At 56.8% G+C, this 15,366-nt stretch overlaps 1 protein-coding gene across 1 annotated transcript; it reads left to right on the forward strand.

The window, feature by feature from the left end:
* Nucleotides 1-1,205: 1,205 nt before the first annotated feature.
* On the forward strand, nucleotides 1,206-14,475 carry LOC144591229 (ATP-binding cassette sub-family C member 3-like). The gene is made up of 6 exons (XM_078395507.1): nucleotides 1,206-1,223; nucleotides 2,112-2,288; nucleotides 5,934-6,059; nucleotides 9,874-10,011; nucleotides 11,992-12,117; nucleotides 14,410-14,475. Exons 1-6 carry the CDS (start codon nucleotides 1,206-1,208, stop codon nucleotides 14,473-14,475), a joined length of 651 nt encoding a protein of 216 aa, XP_078251633.1.
* The last annotated feature ends 891 nt before the right edge of the window (nucleotides 14,476-15,366 follow it).

The raw sequence follows: 15,366 nt of genomic DNA on the forward strand, positions 1-15,366 counted from the left end.
TGGTCTATAATTCCCCGTTTTCTCTCTCCCTCCCTTTTTAAAAAGTGGGGTTACATTAGCTACCCTCCAGTCCTCAGGAACTACTCCAGAATCTAAAGAGTTTTGAAAAATTATCACTAATGCATCCACTATTTCTGAGGCTACTTCCTTAAGAACTCTGGGATGCAGCCTATCTGGCCCTGGGGATTTATCTGCCTTTAATCCATTTAATTTACCTAACACCACTTCCCGACTAACCTGGATTTCCCTCAGTTCCTCCATCTCATTAGACCCCCGGTCCCCCGCTATTTCCGGCAGACGGTTTATGTCTTCCTTAGTGAAGACAGAACCAAAGTATTTGGTCAATTGGTCTGCCATCTCCTTGTTCCCTATGATCAATTCACCTGTTTCCGACTGCAAGGGACCTACATTTGTCTTAACTAATCTTTTTCTCTTGACATATCTATAAAAGCTTTTGCAGTCAGTTTTTATGTCCCTTGCCAGTTTTCCCTCATAATCTATTTTCCCTTTCCTAATTAAGCCCTTTGTCCTCCTCTACTGGACTCTGAATTTCTCCCAGTCCTCTGGTATGCTACTTTTTCGGGCTAATCTGTATGCTTCATCTTTTGTTTTAATATTATCCTTGATTTCCCTTGTTAGCCACGGATGCACTACCTTTCCTGGTTTGTTCTTTTGCCAAACTGGGATGAACACTTGTTGTAGTTCATCCATGCGACCTTTAAATGCCTTCCATTGCATGTCCACCGTCAACCCTTTCAGCATCAATCGCCAGTCTATCTTGGACAATTCACGCCTCATACCCTCAAAGTTACCTTTCATTAAGTTCAGAACACTTGTTTCTGTATTGACTTAGTCACTCTCCATCCTAATGAAGAACTCTACCATATTATGATCACTCTTGCCCAAGGGGCCTCGCACAACAAGACTGCTAACTAACCCTTCCTCATTACTCAATACCCAGTCTAGAATGGCCTGCTCTCTCGTTGGTTGTGAGTTAGCAGTACATGAGGTTTAGAAATGTTTACAACTTGACCAAAGTTCTGTGAAATTCATCAGGGAAGGGGAGCTAGAATATGTGAATAAACTGCCAAACGGGGAAAGGAGGTGTAAGGTATGTAACGGGATGACCAGCGATGGAAATGTGTCTCTGCTTTTCACAATGAGTGTAATGATGTGGCGGTGGGGATCATATGTGTGTGTCGATGATGAAGAACTCTGGCGTGGTGAGATATTGGAGTGGGGTGCAAAGTGTATATCAAGCTAGGCAAATGTGCAGAAACTTGGCAGATGGATTGTAATGTGGCAAAGTGCAAGGTTGGTGACTTTGGTGCATAAAACAATAATTGGTGAAAGATTGGAATGTGTTGCTATCCAAGAGTATATCGGCCTTCATTTGAGTGCAAGAATAAAGATTTGTCTTGCTTCTTGTCCTTGACCTGTTCACAATGGAACAACCTTCAGTGATGCCTCTCTCCAGACCTAATCAATTTATATACTTTTATCAAATCTCCCTCATCATTTTCTAAAGATAACAGTCCCATTTATTTATCCTTGAAGTGTAGACGCTTATTGCGGGAACATTCTCATCAATCTGTTCTGGACCTTCTGATATGCTTTCACATCCATCCTCCACTGGCAGCCACCATTGAAGGCAATGATCCAGTTTCCCAGAGTAACAGCAACTTCCTTTCTGTAGATGCTGCCTGTTCTGCTGAGCTGTTTTAGTGATTCCTATTTTATTTCCGATTTCTAGCATCTGCGGATGTTTAATGATTTTTGGCTTCTGTTTAATTGATTTAATATGACCTCTCTCCTAATATACTCTATCAATAAAGCCCAGAATTGTGTATTCGTCAACTGTTTCTTTGCAACTTGCCCTGTGACATTCCACTTCGTATCATTGAGATAAGCAACCATCCCTCTCATGGTTCTCTCGATGTTTATCTGTGCATTCGAAACCGAGCTTCGTGAAGAGTACTAAGACAGCCAACAAAGCTTTGTTAGAAGTGCTTGATTTATTCCATGTTATTTGGGATTTGGATATTGGGTTGCTACATCTACAAGCTGACCTGTTTCTGTTCTCCCTCTCCTCCCCATTTTCCCACTTGCAGGATCACAACTTTACTTTTCACACGGACACTCCAGACCTGACTCCATGTTTCCAGAAAACCATCCTGGCTTGGATTCCCAGTATTTATCTGCTGCTAATCTTCCCCCTGTACTTCCTGTATCTCCGACAGAACAACAAAGGTTATATCAGGGTCACCCGACTCAACAGATCCAAAACGGTGAGTGCGTGGCTCGCTGGTGTTCAGGCCTTTGGGAAGCCGTGCTTCCACTGGTGGCAAGTCTGACGGGACGTACAGGAGGCTAGAGGGTGGGTGTATGAATGGGTGGACACCAGGGGTCTTTCGGAAGGCGCAAGGTTAATGCAAGTTCTTTTTATAACAATCAGGGAATGACATTAAACAAAATAACTGGATTAAAAAGATTGCGACCGTGAAACCATTACAATTCCTGGATGTAACATTAACTTTTAAATATCCACCCCAGTGAACTTTAATCCTTCAGAGAAATAAATCATACCTCTGCATTAACAGCAGCATGGTTAAATATTACTGCCCAGAGAGCAGAAAATAAACCACTGCAACAAAAGCAGACGAAGAAAGACTGAGGTGTAGAAAGGAACTGTAGATGCAGGTTTAAACTGAAGATAAACACAAAGTGCTGGAGTAACTCAGCGGGACAGGCAGCATCTCTGGAGAGAAGGACTGGGTGATGTTTCAGGTCGAGACGAAGACCCATCTGAAGAAGGGTCTTGACCAGAAAAGTCACCCATTCCTTCTCTCCAGAGATGCTGCCTGACCCGCTGAGTTACTGCAGCACTTTGTGTCTATCTTGTGAGAAAGAGTGACGAGGGAGGTAGTGCATTGCTTTGTGGGGACAGAGCAGAGGATGCAGGGCAACGTCAGGTAGGCAGATAGCAGCAGGTAGAATGTGAGGACTAGGACACAGTAGATACATCGTGGGAAAGGGTCAAAAAACAGGGAACAGGAGAATGTTTAAAATTTGCTGGTTATAGAATAGTATAACGTGGAAACAGGCCATTGAGTCCAGCTCTGGTTTTCTGATGGGGTGTAAATGTCAACACAGGCACATAGCCAATTTGTGGAAAGAGGGAAAGTTGAAAGGGGATTTTGAGGCAAGTTTTTTCCTCATGGAGTGGTTAGTGCTTGGAACGTGCTGGCGGGGGAGCTGGTCGAAGCGGATGTGATGGCAAAGGTGAAGAGACATTTAGACAGACACATGAGTGTGGAGAGAGCTGGGCCATGTGCAGCCGGATGGGTTCAGTTTAGATTGGCACCATGATCGGTGAAGATACGGTGAGGCTGAAGGGCCAGTTCATACTCTTCTATAATAAGAAAATAACTGCAGATGCTGGTACAAATCGATTTATTCACAAAATGCTGGAGTAACTCAGCAGGTCGGGCAGCATCTCAGGAGAGAAGGAATGGGTGACGTTTCGGGTCGAGACCCTTCTTCAGACGTATAACGTTCCTTGTAACGTTTGTACAGTTTGTGTGCTGATCTGGGACTGCGTTAGGCTGGTCTGAGGCAGTCAGGCTGGAAGGAGCCTTGTGTTGGGTGCAGGTACACGTGAGGTGCCCTGTGTGAAGCGGTCAGGCAACGTGATGCCTCTGCTGGTGATATTGGTTCCCAGCGGAGAATGTAGCACAATCCGCATTGTCATCATGCCTGCAGGAAGCCGTGCTGATAACAGCCCCACTAATGGTTATACTCACAATCCCCTTTTGCAGTGGCAAGTGAATCATTAATGGAATTAACCACATGAAACAGCTTCTGTGTAAATATGTGGCAATTGGTTTGTGTTTCCTGGGAACTATTTCTCCAGTAGTTTAACGCTCCACATACCATAGCAGGCAAATTGTGGATCAGGTGAATGATTCAGTCATTCCTTCAATCTACCTCTGCTGCCCTACTGCTGTCATCTTCATTAGTGAATATCCACTGTTGGTATCATTTGGTAACTGGTTTGATTCCCAGGTTTGAGCCGATGCTTGAGGCAACACTCCCTGGTGCACTATCAGGGAAGTGCCTTCAGGCAAGAGATATCGCCTGCTCACGTGATTTTATCTAATGATGTGTGAACAACAAAGGGATTTTGATTGATCTCTGCTCCACCATTTTTTATTTCAGTCAGTCAGAGAGTGAAACATTTAATGTTTTGGATCAATGGGCCGAGACAAGTGGAAAGTGCACATGTGTTAAGTTCTAGAGAGAATCTGTATGGAGAGAATGGTGAATGCCTTTGGGCGGCAGGTTTGGCCAAGTGCTTATGCAAAATTGATAAATAAATGAAGAGTTATGGATGCCACATCTAACTGGATTGAAGTAGAAATCTTCATCCAAAACTACATCTGAGAAATTTGGGAGTTCCTTTTCGAATTCATAATTTACAATTTCTTTAGTCTTCTAACTTGGCATGCTGCTGCACAGGACTCAGCAGTGAGTTCAGCCATTCTCTCTCAGCAGATACAGACTAATCCAGCACTGCATTGGAGCATAGAAACAGGCACTCTGCCCACTTGCCATGGCCAACCATTTACACTAGAACCACCTGCCTGCGTTTGGCCCATATCCCTCTAAACCTTGCCTATCCGTGCAGCTGTGCAGATGTGTTTTAAATGTTGTTTTAGTACCTGCTTCAACTACCTCCTTTGTTATCTATATGTCCACCAATCTCCGCATGGGAAAGGTTGACCCTCAGCTTGCAAAGGGCCAAGGTTTTTTACACAGGGTGGTGGGGATGTGGAACGGGCTGCCGGAGGAAGTGGCGCAGGCAGGTACAAAAACATTTAAAAGTCATTTGGACAGGGTACGTGGATAGGAATAGATTTAGAGCAAAAGCAGACTAATAGGACTAGCTTAGACAGGGCATCCTGGTGGCTGGGCCAGAGGGCCTGGTTCCATGCTGTATGACTAAAGCAAAACGTAGTGGTAACACAAGCAGGTAGGCTGCATCTGTGGTCAACCCTTTAGCCTGATCTCCAGGGGGCTGCAGTCTCCATTCTTATTTTAAATTTGCAGCATCCCAGTTATTTTTCAATTTCACTGATTTCATCGATTTCAGGTAAGCAGATCTTCCAGTTTGTACCAGAGTGAACCAAAGCAAATGAAACATCAACAACGTGAACCTTTAGCTCTTAATATTTGTCTCTCTGACTGATGTATTTTGACCTGCTGAGCATTGCCAGTATTCTGTTTCTATTTCAGATCTCTAATCGAGCAGCGTTTTGCCTCGCACAGCTCCAGCATTTGTCTCTCTTCTGACTGGCCTCCATCTGCATTCCCTTTATTCATGTCTCTGGACAGACCATCCCTCACTGGCCTCTGTCAGCCAGCACTAACACCACCACTTTAGTTTTCCAGTGTGTGCCAGTCTTTCTTCTTCAATTGGTGATATCACTGTTGCTGATTCAGGAAGGTATGCCTCTATACTAGGTGTCAGTGTTGGCTCTAATGAGCTACGTATTGTCTGAAGACCAGGGTGAGTAAGGCATGACTGAACTTTGCACGTACACTTGCTCCTGTTACCCCACAGTGGGGGTTTGATGGTCGACATCTGTCTATCTGAGGCCAGGGATTTGTGTGTCTGTGGGTGGCAGATGGCTGGAATGAGATGGCAGAATGTGAAGAGCTGGGCAGCATGTAAACATGGTGATTTTATGGACTGCACTCTGCTGTGCAGTAGCTGGATGGAATACGTCCTCCAGCGACATGGGTCTTTAGCCTCTGAGGAGACGTCTTTAAGGCAGGTGATGTGTGTGTCTCACCACTCATGCTATGCTTGTGTGTTGCGCTGTGTGTATCTCTCTGTACGACTGTCCTGTTCCCGGCTCTCCCTCCTGCAGGTCCTGGGGGTTCTGCTGTGGATTGTCTGCTGGTTGGATCTCTTCTACTCCCTCTATGAGATGGTCAATAAAAAGGGATGGACTGTGGCCAATTTTGTCACCCCGGTGATACTGGGAATCAGCATGGTGAGTCACTGTGGCAGGGGGTGGCTGGGTTGTGGGTGGGTGAAGGGGTCTGTGGGTGGGGGTGGGGGCGTGGGTGGGTGTGGATGACGGGGTGTGTGGGGATGACGGGGTGTGTGGGTGACGGGGTGTGGGGGGGACTGGGGGTGGGTGTAGGGTGTGGGTGGGTGTGGCTGGGTGGTGGGTCTGTGGTTGGGGGGTGTGGGTGGGTGTGGGGGTGGGTGTAGGGTGTGGGTGACGGCGTGTGTGGGAGGGGGTAGGGTGTGGGTGACGGGGTGTGTGGGAGGGGGTAGGGTGTGGGTGACGGGGTGTGGGTGACGGGGTGTGGGTGACGGGGTGTGGGTGACGGGGTGTGGGTGACGGGGTGTGGGTGACGGGGTGTGGGTGACGGGGTGTGGGTGACGGGGTGTGGGTGACGGGGTGTGGGTGACGGGGTGTGGGTGACGGGGTGTGGGTGACGGGGTGTGGGTGACGGGGTGTGGGTGACGGGGTGTGGGTGACGGGGTGTGGGTGACGGGGTGTGGGTGACGGGGTGTGGGTGACGGGGTGTGGGTGACGGGGTGTGGGTGACGGGGTGTGGGTGACGGGGTGTGGGTGACGGGGTGTGGGTGACGGGGTGTGGGTGACGGGGTGTGGGTGACGGGGTGTGGGTGACGGGGTGTGGGTGACGGGGTGTGGGTGACGGGGTGTGGGTGACGGGGTGTGGGTGACGGGGTGTGGGTGACGGGGTGTGGGTGACGGGGTGTGGGTGACGGGGTGTGGGTGACGGGGTGTGGGTGACGGGGTGTGGGTGACGGGGTGTGGGTGACGGGGTGTGGGTGACGGGGTGTGGGTGACGGGGTGTGGGTGACGGGGTGTGGGTGACGGGGTGTGGGTGACGGGGTGTGGGTGACGGGGTGTGGGTGACGGGGTGTGGGTGACGGGGTGTGGGTGACGGGGTGTGGGTGACGGGGTGTGGGTGACGGGGTGTGGGTGACGGGGTGTGGGTGACGGGGTGTGGGTGACGGGGTGTGGGTGACGGGGTGTGGGTGACGGGGTGTGGGTGACGGGGTGTGGGTGACGGGGTGTGGGTGACGGGGTGTGGGTGACGGGGTGTGGGTGACGGGGTGTGGGTGACGGGGTGTGGGTGACGGGGTGTGGGTGACGGGGTGTGGGTGACGGGGTGTGGGTGACGGGGTGTGGGTGACGGGGTGTGGGTGACGGGGTGTGGGTGACGGGGTGTGGGTGACGGGGTGTGGGTGACGGGGTGTGGGTGACGGGGTGTGGGTGACGGGGTGTGGGTGACGGGGTGTGGGTGACGGGGTGTGGGTGACGGGGTGTGGGTGACGGGGTGTGGGTGACGGGGTGTGGGTGACGGGGTGTGGGTGACGGGGTGTGGGTGACGGGGTGTGGGTGACGGGGTGTGGGTGACGGGGTGTGGGTGACGGGGTGTGGGTGACGGGGTGTGGGTGACGGGGTGTGGGTGACGGGGTGTGGGTGACGGGGTGTGGGTGACGGGGTGTGGGTGACGGGGTGTGGGTGACGGGGTGTGGGTGACGGGGTGTGGGTGACGGGGTGTGGGTGACGGGGTGTGTGGGTGACGGTGTGTGTGGGTGACGGTGTGTGTGGGTGACGGTGTGTGTGGGTGACGGGGTGTGTGGGTGACGGGGTGTGTGGGTGACGGGGTGTGTGGGTGACGGGGTGTGTGGGTGACGGGGTGTGTGGGTGACGGGGTGTGTGGGTGACGGGGTGTGTGGGTGACGGGGTGTGTGGGTGACGGGGTGTGTGGGTGACGGGGTGTGTGGGTGACGGGGTGTGTGGGTGACGGGGTGTGTGGGTGACGGGGTGTGTGGGTGACGGGGTGTGTGGGTGACGGGGTGTGTGGGTGACGGGGTGTGTGGGGGACGGGGTGTGTGGGGGACGGGGTGTGTGGGGTGTGTGGGTGACGGGGTGTGTGGGGTGTGTGGGTGACGGTGTGGGTGACGGGGTGTGTGGGGTGTGTGGGTGACGGGGTGTGTGGGGTGTGTGGGTGACGGTGTGGGTGACGGGGTGACGGGGTGTGTGGGGTGTGTGGGTGACGGGGTGTGTGGGGTGTGTGGGTGACGGGGTGTGTGGGTGACGGGGTGTGTGGGTGACGTGGTGTGGGGTGTGTGGGGTGTGTGGGTGACGGGGTGTGTGGGTGACGGGGTGTGTGGGTGACGGGGTGTGTGGGTGACGGGGTGTGTGGGGTGTGTGGGGTGTGTGGGTGACGGGGTGTGTGGGTGACGGGGTGTGTGGGTGACGGGGTGTGTGGGTGACGGGGTGTGTGGGTGACGGGGTGTGTGGGGGACGGGGTGTGTGGGGGACGGGGTGTGTGGGGTGTGTGGGGGACGGGGTGTGTGGGGTGTGTGGGGGACGGGGTGTGTGGGTGACGGGGTGACGGGGTGTGTGGGTGACGGGGTGACGGGGTGTGTGGGTGACGGGGTGTGTGGGTGACGGGGTGTGTGGGTGACGGGGTGTGTGGGTGACGGGGTGTGTGGGTGACGGGGTGTGTGGGTGACGGGGTGTGTGGGTGACGGGGTGTGTGGGTGACGGGGTGTGTGGGTGACGGGGTGTGTGGGTGACGGGGTGTGTGGGTGACGGGGTGTGTGGGTGACGGGGTGTGTGGGTGACGGGGTGTGTGGGGGACGGGGTGTGTGGGGGACGGGGTGTGTGGGGTGTGTGGGGGACGGGGTGTGTGGGTGACGGGGTGTGTGGGTGACGGGGTGTGTGGGTGATGGGGTGTGTGGGGTGTGTGGGTGACGGGGTGTGTGGGTGACGGGGTGTGTGGGTGACGGGGTGTGTGGGTGATGGGGTGTGTGGGGGACGGGGTGTGTGGGGGACGGGGTGTGTGGGGTGTGTGGGGGACGGGGTGTGTGGGGTGTGTGGGGGACGGGGTGTGTGGGTGACGGGGTGTGTGGGGTGTGTGGGTGACGGGGTGTGTGGGTGACGGGGTGTGTGGGTGACGGGGTGTGTGGGTGACCGGGTGTGTGGGTGACGGGATGTGTGGGGGACGGGGTGTGGGGTATGTGGGGTGTGTGGGTGACGGGGTGTGTGGGTGACGGGGTGTGGGGTGTGTGGGTGTGGGGTGTGTGGGTGACGGGGTGTGTGGGTGACGGGGTGTGTGGGTGACGGGGTGTGTGGGTGACGGGGTGTGTGGGTGACGGGGTGTGTGGGTGACGGGGTGTGGGGTATGTGGGGTGTGTGGGTGACGGGGTGTGTGGGTGACGGGGTGTGGGGTGTGTGGGTGACGGGGTGTGGGGTGTGTGGGTGACGGGGTGTGTGGGTGACGGGGTGTGTGGGTGACGGGGTGTGGGGTATGTGGGGTGTGTGGGTGTGGGTGTGGGGTGTGTGGGTGACGGGGTGTGTGGGTGACGGGGTGTGGGGTATGTGGGGTGTGTGGGTGACGGGGTGTGGGGTGTGTGGGTGACGGGGTGTGGGGTGTGTGGGTGACGGGGTGTGGGGTGTGTGGGTGACGGGGTGTGGGGTGTGTGGGTGACGGGGTGTGTGGGTGACGGGGTGTGGGGTGTGTGGGTGACGGGGTGTGGGGTGTGTGGGTGACGGGGTGTGTGGGTGACGGGGTGTGGGGTATGTGGGGTGTGTGGGTGACGGGGTGTGTGGGTGACGGGGTGTGTGGGTGACGGGGTGTGTGGGTGACGGGGTGTGGGGTGTGTGGGTGACGGGGTGTGTGGGTGACGGGGTGTGTGGGTGTGGGTGTGGCGTGTGGGTGTGGCGTGTGGGTGTGGCGGGTGGGAGTGGGTGGTGTGGGTGTGTTTGCTGGCAGTGATGTTTACAATGCCAGTGTTGATTGTGCCCACAGTTGGTTGCGACGTTCCTGATCCAGTGCGAGAGGCTGCGTGGAGTCCAGTCGTCTGCCGTTCTCCTCCTCTTCTGGTTCCTCGCCGTGCTCTGTGCCGTGCCGCCATTCCGCTCTAAAATCCTGGCAGCACTGAGAGAGGTGAGTGGGTGGTGGAGATGGGCACAGATACTCTGCTGAGTGCCAGGCCATGGCCCCCAACAAGATGGATGACGGGCAGGCAGAGGAGAGTTTAACGGCATGAGGTTGGGCATGGACAGTATGGGCCGAAGGGCCTGTTCCCCTGCTATGGTCTATGGAACTGTCACTAGCAAAGGGCACAGTTATTTGGAGCACTGAGTGTGGTAACTGATGCAGACAGCAGGCCAAGCACTGTTTGGGAGTTTTGTTCAATTCTCCATGGTAGATAGTGAGTAATTAAATGACTACAAAGAAAATGAAATGTGTGATGCTGGTGAGTGGGGCAGTTGAGTGGGGAGTGTACAGACGTGCGGTATCTCTGGCATTCCCTCTGGGGCTTGGGTTGAAGATTTGGCAACAGGCAGGGATGACGTTCAGAGAAAGAACTGAAAAAAGCAGAGGTGCCGTTTGTGGTGGAGCGGCTGAGCTGAACCTGCAGGGAGGCTGACCCTGGGCCTGTGTGTACTGCTGACCCTGGGGCTGTGTGTACTGCTGATCCTGGGCCTGTGTGTACTGCTGACCCTGGGGCTCTGTGTACTGCTGACCCTGGGCCTGTGTGTACTGCTGACCCTGGGACTGTGTGTACTGCTGACCCTGGGGCTCTGTGTACTGCTGACCCTGGGCCTGTGTGTACTGCTGACCCTGGGCCTGTGTGTACTGCTGACCCTGGGGCTCTGTGTACTGCTGACCCTGGGCCTGTGTGTACTGCTGACCCTGGGGCTCTGTGTACTGCTGATCCTGGGGCTCTGTACTGCTGACCCTGGGCCTGTGTGTACTGCTGACCCTGGGGCTCTGTGTACTGCTGACCCTGGGGCTCTGTGTACTGCTGATCCTGGGGCTCTGTACTGCTGACCCTGGGCCTGTGTGTACTGCTGACCCTGGGCCTGTGTGTACTGCTGACCCTGGGCCTGTGTGTACTGCTGACCCTGGGCCTGTGTGTACTGCTGACCCTGGGGCTCTGTGTACTGCTGACCCTGGGGCTCTGTGTACTGCTGACCCTGGGCCTGTGTGTACTGCTGACCCTGGGGCTCTGTGTACTGCTGACCCTGGGCCTGTGTGTACTGCTGACCCTGGGGCTCTGTGTACTGCTGACCCTGGGCCTGTGTGTACTGCTGACCCTGGGGCTCTGTGTACTGCTGACCCTGGACCTGTGTGTACTGCTGACCCTGGGCCTGTGTGTACTGCTGACCCTGGGCCTGTGTGTACTGCTGACCCTGGGCCTGTGTGTACTGCTGACCCTGGGCCTGTGTGTACGGCTGACCCTGGGGCTCTGTACTGCTGACCCTGGGGCTGTGTGTACTGCTGACCCTGGGGCTCTGTACTGCTGACCCTGGGCCTGTGTGTACTGCTGACCCTGGGGCTCTGTGTACTGCTGACCCTGGGCCTGTGTGTACTGCTGACCCTGGGCCTGTGTGTACTGCTGACCCTGGGGCTCTGTACTGCTGACCCTGGGCCTGTGTGTACTGCTGACCCTGGGCCTGTGTGTACTGCTGACCCTGGGCCTGTGTGTACTGCTGACCCTGGGGCTCTGTACTGCTGACCCTGGGCCTGTGTGTACTGCTGACCCTGGGGCTCTGTACTGCTGACCCTGGGCCTGTGTGTACTGCTGACCCTGGGCCTGTGTGTACTGCTGACCCTGGGGCTCTGTACTGCTGACCCTGGGCCTGTGTGTACTGCTGACCCTGGGGCTGTGTGTACTGCTGACCCTGGGCCTGTGTGTACTGCTGACCCTGGGCCTGTGTGTACTGCTGACCCTGGGGCTGTGTGTACTGCTGACCCTGGGGCTCTGTACTGCTGACCCTGGGGCTGTGTGTACTGCTGACCCTGGGGCTGTGTGTACTGCTGACCCTGGGGCTCTGTGTACTGCTGACCCTGGGGCTGTGTGTACTGCTGACCCTGGGGCTGTGTGTACTGCTGACCAATTGCTCTGTTTCTCCACAGCATCAAGTGTCTGATGTCTTTCGATTCACCACCTTCTACATGAAGTTTGCGCTTCTTCTGACTCAGTTCTGCCTCTGCTGTTTCAGTGAGCCTCCTCCATACTTTTGCATCGTGTCGGATGATGTGGTGAGTGCTAGTGTGCTTTAACAGAGCTGAGATCTGGATCACCCTCCCCCTCCCCAACACTGGAAGCCCAGGTATAACGGCAAACACGGACCGTCACAGGCCGGGTCTGCAGAGGCTTGTGGGCATTGATGGCCGCATGGGCCATTGATCGGGACATGGACTGAGATGTGGCCATGTCCCTCAGTGGCAGTCAGCGACTGGCCATCTGTTTACAGACCACAGGGAGATGCAAGGAACCGCAGATGCTGCAATCTTCAGCAAAGCACCAAGTGCTGAAATAACTCAGGCGGTCAGGCAGCATCTGTGGAGGGAAAAGACAGATGAGGTTGAGGGTTGGAACCCTTCTTCAGACTGAAAAAGTTGGAGGACAAGGCAGGAAGAGAGGTGGGGCTGCAGCAAACACTATAATAATAATAATAATAATAATAATAATAATAATAAGCATTTATTTTATATAGCGCCTTTCCAGAAGCTCAAAGCGCTTTACATAAACAATCATAACATAAAAACAAACAGACAAACTATCCTAACGGAGAAGTGGCGAATAAACAACGCCAGCGTCCTCTCACGTCAGGGTCCGGCAGTAGACAACAAAAAGCACAGGACACACAGATACAATTTTTACACAAACAGCCATCACAGTGATTGCTCTAGGCACACCCTCACTGTGATGGAAGGCAAAGTCTTATCTCCTCCTCATTTCTTCTCCCGTGGTGCCACGAGGTGATCGAGGCTCCCAACTTTTTGAAGCCCCCACCGGGCGATGGAAAGTCCCAGGGCCGAGCCGAGCAGGCCGATGAAAGTCCTGAGCCCCCACCGGGCGATGGAAAGTCCCAGGGCCGAGCCGAGCAGGCCGATGAAGGTCCTGAGCCCCCACCGGAAAGTGCTGCGGTCGAGCCACGCAGGGCGATGAAGGGCCTGCGGGCGGGTCGATCGTACCTTGCGCTTCGGGGCGGTCGAAGCTGCTACGGCTGGAGCTCCCAAAAACCGGTCGCCAGCCAGGGACCTGCGAACTCCCGATGTTGCGGTCTACAGGGCCCATGGCCGAAGCCTCCGAGATGGTAAGTCCAGGCCCTGCGACCGGAGTCTTCAAGGTCGATCCCAGCTGGAGGCCGCCGACTCCACGGTGTTAGGCCGTAGCGCGAACGGAGATACGACACGGTAAAGGTCGCATCTCCGTTGAGGAAGAGATTAGAAAAAAGGTTTCCCCCACTCCCCCCACCACCCCCCCACATACACAGAGTTAAAAATAGAACAAAACGTACATTAAACGATGACAATAGACAAAAAACACACAAAAAGACAGAGAGACTGCCGCCGGTGAGCCGCAGCTGCAGGACACAGCCACGCCCCTTGTTTTGTTTTTTAGCAAGTGATAGGTGGATACAGGTGAGAGGAGCGGGCAGATGGGTGCAGGGTGGGTGCAGGGTGAGTGCAGGGTGGGTGGCAGAGGGGTGCAGGGGGGTGCAGGGTGGGTGGCGGAGGGGTGCAGGGTGGGTGGCGGCGGGGTGCAGGGGGGTGCAGGGTGGGTGCAGGGGGGTGCAGGGTGGGTGGCGGAGGGGTGTAGGGGTGCAGGGGGGTGCAGGGTGGGTGGCGGAGGGGTGCAGGGTGGGTGCAGGGGTGCAGGGTGGGTGGCGGAGGGGTGCAGGGTGCGTGGCGGAGGGGTGCAGGGGGGTGCAGGGTGGGTGGCGGAGGGGTGCAGGGTGGGTGCAGGGGTGCAGGGTGGGTGGCGGAGGGTGCAGGGTGGGTGGCGGAGGGGTGTAGGGGTGCAGGGTGGGTGGCGGAGGGGTGCAGGGTGGGTGGCGGAGGGGTGTAGGGTGGGTGCAGGGTGGGTGGCGGAGGGGTGCAGGGTGGGTGCAGGGGGGTGCAGGGTGGGTGGCGGAGGGGTGTAGGGGTGCAGGGTGGGTGGCGGAGGGGTGCAGGGTGGGTGCAGGGTGGGTGCAGGGTGGGTGCAGGGTGGGTGCAGGGGTGCAGGGTGGGTGCAGGGGTGCAGGGTGGGTGCAGGAACTGACAAAGGCGACGTCAGAAAGGGAGAGCAGAGGAGTGACTTGATTTGCAAATCCGTAGCGTGGAGGGCTGCCTGCAGGCGGTTCCCACACTGGCTGCTCTAGTCTTTACCTGTTGAGAGGTTGTGGGTTTGGAAGGTGCCCAGAAACACCGCTGGTGGGGAGAACAAATGTCTCCACTGGGGAGGGGTGCCAATCAGGCAGAGTGTTCAGGGGGTCAGCAAGGCGTGATCGTTGGGTGACAGGATGGCCTATGGGAAGCTGACTGGTTCTGCTCTTACCACAGAATCCGTGCCCTGAAATAAGCGCTGGCTTTCTCTCCCGCCTGACGTGGTGGTGGTTTACCAGGTGAGTCCCGGTCCTCACACTCACAATGCAACTATTCTCACAAGTAAATATCAATTAAACACTAATATACTTTGAGTTGCCAAAGCTACTGTTCCCTGTTATTATCTGACAGTGAGTGGGAGTTGATACATCAGCAAGGTAGACGCCCCTGGTCCACTGGCCCCAACGCCCCCTGGTCCACTGGCCCCAACGCCCCCTGGTCCACTGGCCCCAACGCCCCCCGGTCCACTGGCCCCAACTCCCCCAGGTCCACTGGCCCCAACGCCCCCCGGTCCACTGGCCCCATCGCCCCCCGGTCCACTGGCCCCAACGCCCCCCGGTCCACTGGCCCCAACGCCCCCCGGCCCACTGGCCCCAACGCCCCCCGGCCCACTGGCCCCAACGCCCCCCGGCCCACTGGCCCCAACGCCCCCCGGTCCACTGGCCCCAACGCCCCCTGATCCACTGGCCCCAACGCCCCCCGGTCCACTGGCCCCAACGCCCCCCGGCCCACTGGCCCCAACGCCCACTGGCCCCAATGCCCCCAGTCCACTGGCCCCAACGCCCACTGGCCCCAACGCCCCCTGGCCCACTGGCCCCAATGCCCCCCGGTCCACTGGCCCCAACGCCCCCTGGCCCCAACGCCCCCTGGCCCCAACGCCCCCTGGCCCCAACGCCCCCTGGCCCCAACGCCCCCTGGCCCCAACGCCCCCTGGCCCACTGGCCCCAATGCCTCCAGTCCACTGGCCCCAACGCCCCCCGGTCCACTGGCCCCAACGCCCCCTGGACCACTGGCCCCAATGCCCCCAGTCCACTGGCCCCAACGCCCCCAGTCCACTGGCCCCAACGCCCCCTGGCCCACAGGCCCCAATGACCCCAGTCCACTGGCCCCAACGCCCACTGGCCCCAACGCCCC

This window comes from Rhinoraja longicauda, unplaced genomic scaffold (assembly GCF_053455715.1).
Source record: "Rhinoraja longicauda isolate Sanriku21f unplaced genomic scaffold, sRhiLon1.1 Scf000737, whole genome shotgun sequence".
Lineage (NCBI taxonomy): Eukaryota > Metazoa > Chordata > Chondrichthyes > Rajiformes > Arhynchobatidae > Rhinoraja > Rhinoraja longicauda.

What these genes read in the sequence shown, in the direction of transcription:
- LOC144591229 (XM_078395507.1), top strand. An exon ending in TGATACTGGGAATCAGCATG is followed by an intron (nt 6,060 to 9,873) that starts GTGAGTCACTGT and finishes TTGTGCCCACAG; the next exon opens with TTGGTTGCGACGTTCCTGAT. An exon ending in GCATCGTGTCGGATGATGTG is followed by an intron (nt 12,118 to 14,409) that starts GTGAGTGCTAGT and finishes CTCTTACCACAG; the next exon opens with AATCCGTGCCCTGAAATAAG.